At 50.5% G+C, this 2,681-nt stretch overlaps 1 protein-coding gene across 1 annotated transcript; it reads left to right on the top strand.

The window, feature by feature from the left end:
• Positions 1–751: 751 nt before the first annotated feature.
• Positions 752–2,181, top strand: LOC131215193 (chondroitin proteoglycan 1-like). The gene is made up of 2 exons (XM_058209580.1): positions 752–1,263; positions 1,332–2,181. The coding sequence occupies exons 1-2, from the start codon at positions 752–754 to the stop codon at positions 2,179–2,181; spliced, it is 1,362 nt and encodes a 453-aa protein (XP_058065563.1).
• The last annotated feature ends 500 nt before the right edge of the window (positions 2,182–2,681 follow it).

The following is a 2,681-nucleotide window of genomic DNA, read 5'->3' as shown; positions in this document are numbered from 1 at the left end:
ATGTCATAACGTGGAAACATGTTGAACTGGAAGAATTAGAAGTATTTCTGCTGATCATCGCTATCGCCAAGTGTACATGCCGTAGAATACTCCCTCTCTTTTGGCCATGTCATGGTGCCATCCTGCAAGTTTTGTGTTCAATGGGAATTAGAGGCGCGCTGTCAAAAATGATAATCTTGAACGAGCGGGAGCCAAGCTTATCGAATTAACCTTCTGATGCACGCACCAATGCCTTATCGCAAGCTGGAGAACAACCACATTGGTTCAAAATTCCCGTTGGCCTTGCCAATTCGAAGATTCGTTCGGGAGTCGAGAAAATTCCGGTTATATTTGCAAAACTGAAATTACAGGGAGTCTTTGGTACAGAGCCTTTTGGAAGCAATCAAATTCATTCATAGAATAGAATGCCTGTTATGAAACTGCATCTCTGAGTCAACAAATATTTTGGGAGCGGACCTCACCCAATTGCATCGTTGGACTCGCCCAAGGATTAGGCAACGTGAATGATATCTTCGATCAGTGAGCTGATAAGATTGGCCCCCGCTCGGATATCTCTTCAATTGGGTGATCAGGCATTCGGCAGGAGAAAATCGCCAATAAGGCTCAAGCACTCAAGCGACTTATCGAGCGTGACGCAATCGATGGCTTGAAGAAATGATTAAAACCGTCGATGCCAGTACAAAAAATTGAAAGTCTCCCGCGGATCAGTGTTGTGGGGAGTCGTCCGATTTTGGACAGGCACGTTTCAAGAATGATTCGATCAATTGTGGTGCTGTTTTTGAGCACAGTGGTTACTATTGGCTCCGGTACTGCCCTCCGTTGCACGGAAGAAACCTTCGCCAGCGTCGGTGGAGCACTGCCTAGTGCAGCATCTTGTACCCGTTACACCACGTGTGTTGATGGAGCCGTCCGGGAGCTGGCTTGTCCGGCTGGGCAGCACTTTGAAGTGTCGTCACGAAGCTGTATCAAGGTGGCGGCCGGTGTCAAATGTTCTGCACGGCGAACCGCATTTCAGTTCGAAGAGTTATGCACCAATCCGAACGATGTGACCATTGTACCTCATCCGACGGACTGCGCGCAGTACATCATCTGCTACGGGTCGGTGCCGCTAGAGCAGAGCTGTGACTATGGGCTACTGTTCAACTCTCGCTTCGGAGTGTGTGACATTCCCACGAACGTGGAATGCGTGTTCAGTTGCCCGGCCGTCGATGATCCACTGCAACCGGTATGGCTGCCCGATCCGCGGTTAGAAAACTGTGCCCGGTAAGACCGCACGTGATGCAAGGGGGTGACCAACAACGTCACGGTGTAACCTGTTTTATCGTTTCCAGGCATTATCTCTGCTTCCAGGGCGAACCACGGTTGTTCATGTGCGAAAGTAATCTCTACTTTGATATGGTTACGAATACCTGTACCTATCCACAGTACTCCGGGTGTCGCGTGCCAGGAGTTGAATGTAGTTCCAACTTCACGGAGTATCTCGAAAATCGCAGGGATTGCACGTCTTTCTACGAGTGTGCAGCTGGATTCCCACACTTGAGACGTTGCGCGGAGGATGAGTACTTTGAACCGAACAGCCGACAATGTGTCGTGGGGACGTGTTCACCGGGAATAGAAACCACAACGGTCATCACACCCAATACAACCACAGCTACGCCAGTAACTACGACCGAGGCCACAACGAACACAACCCAGCTCACGACAACTACGGCTGAGCTAACAACTATTGTAACTGAGTCAACAACAACGACTGTTGAACCAACAATATCTATTACTGCTGAGCCAACAACGACTACTGCTGAGCTAACAACAATTGTAACTGAGTCAACAACTACTACAACTGAGCCAACAACAACTACTGTTGAACCAACAACACCTACTACTGCTGAGCCAACAACAACTACTGCTGAGCCTACGACAACGACGACGGAGCCAACAACGACTACAACAACTGAGCCAACCACAACAACAACCGAGGAGCCTACGACAACCATCGATCCGAACGAGGTTTGCGCAGGAATAACCGTCGGCGTGCTCGAGTACCCAGGTGTCTGCTACATGTACATCCTCTGTCTATCCGGTTCCGGTGTCGTTTCCGAGTGTGCACTCACGGAAATCTTTAACCCCAGCACTCTGATGTGCGCACCGGGCAACCGCGAAACCTGCATCCTTAGCCTGTAGTTCGGAAAGTTGTAGCTTTCCATGCACTGCAGACTGACCGCGTGGAATCGGTGAAGAAATAAATCAGGATATCCTAAAGCTAAATAGACTCGCCAACGTGTTAAACTTCAGTCTTTCAAGAGGACGGCATGCTGTGAAATATAACGCTGCCCTCGAGTGGAGACCAGATTTACGGCGTCTTTGCTGTGCGGTGTCGAAACTGTCACCCAACCCGTAAGTAGAAGCGCTCGTTAAGCGCTCGCCTGGCCGGGCTATCCACGTGGCCGGGAGAGCATTTGAATATCGTTTTGATTATAAATTTATATTCGGCGAAGGATTGCGGCACCAGGACCACACCAGGTCCCGCTCTCGCTGCCCGAGGCAGAACCGCAGGACCGGTGGCTTGAATAAATTTCCAATGCCCGACCCGAGTCGGAGGGACGACATCGGCGCCGGCAGTCGATGTGTCTCCGGCACGTCGCCGATGCACCCCGTAATGTCCACCGTGGTCGCCAGTTTAG

The sequence above is a fragment of the Anopheles bellator genome, chromosome 1, assembly GCF_943735745.2.
Source record: "Anopheles bellator chromosome 1, idAnoBellAS_SP24_06.2, whole genome shotgun sequence".
Lineage (NCBI taxonomy): Eukaryota > Metazoa > Arthropoda > Insecta > Diptera > Culicidae > Anopheles > Anopheles bellator.
Note: the sequence above shows the minus strand (reverse complement) of the source record. Positions and strands in the feature narration are given on the sequence as shown.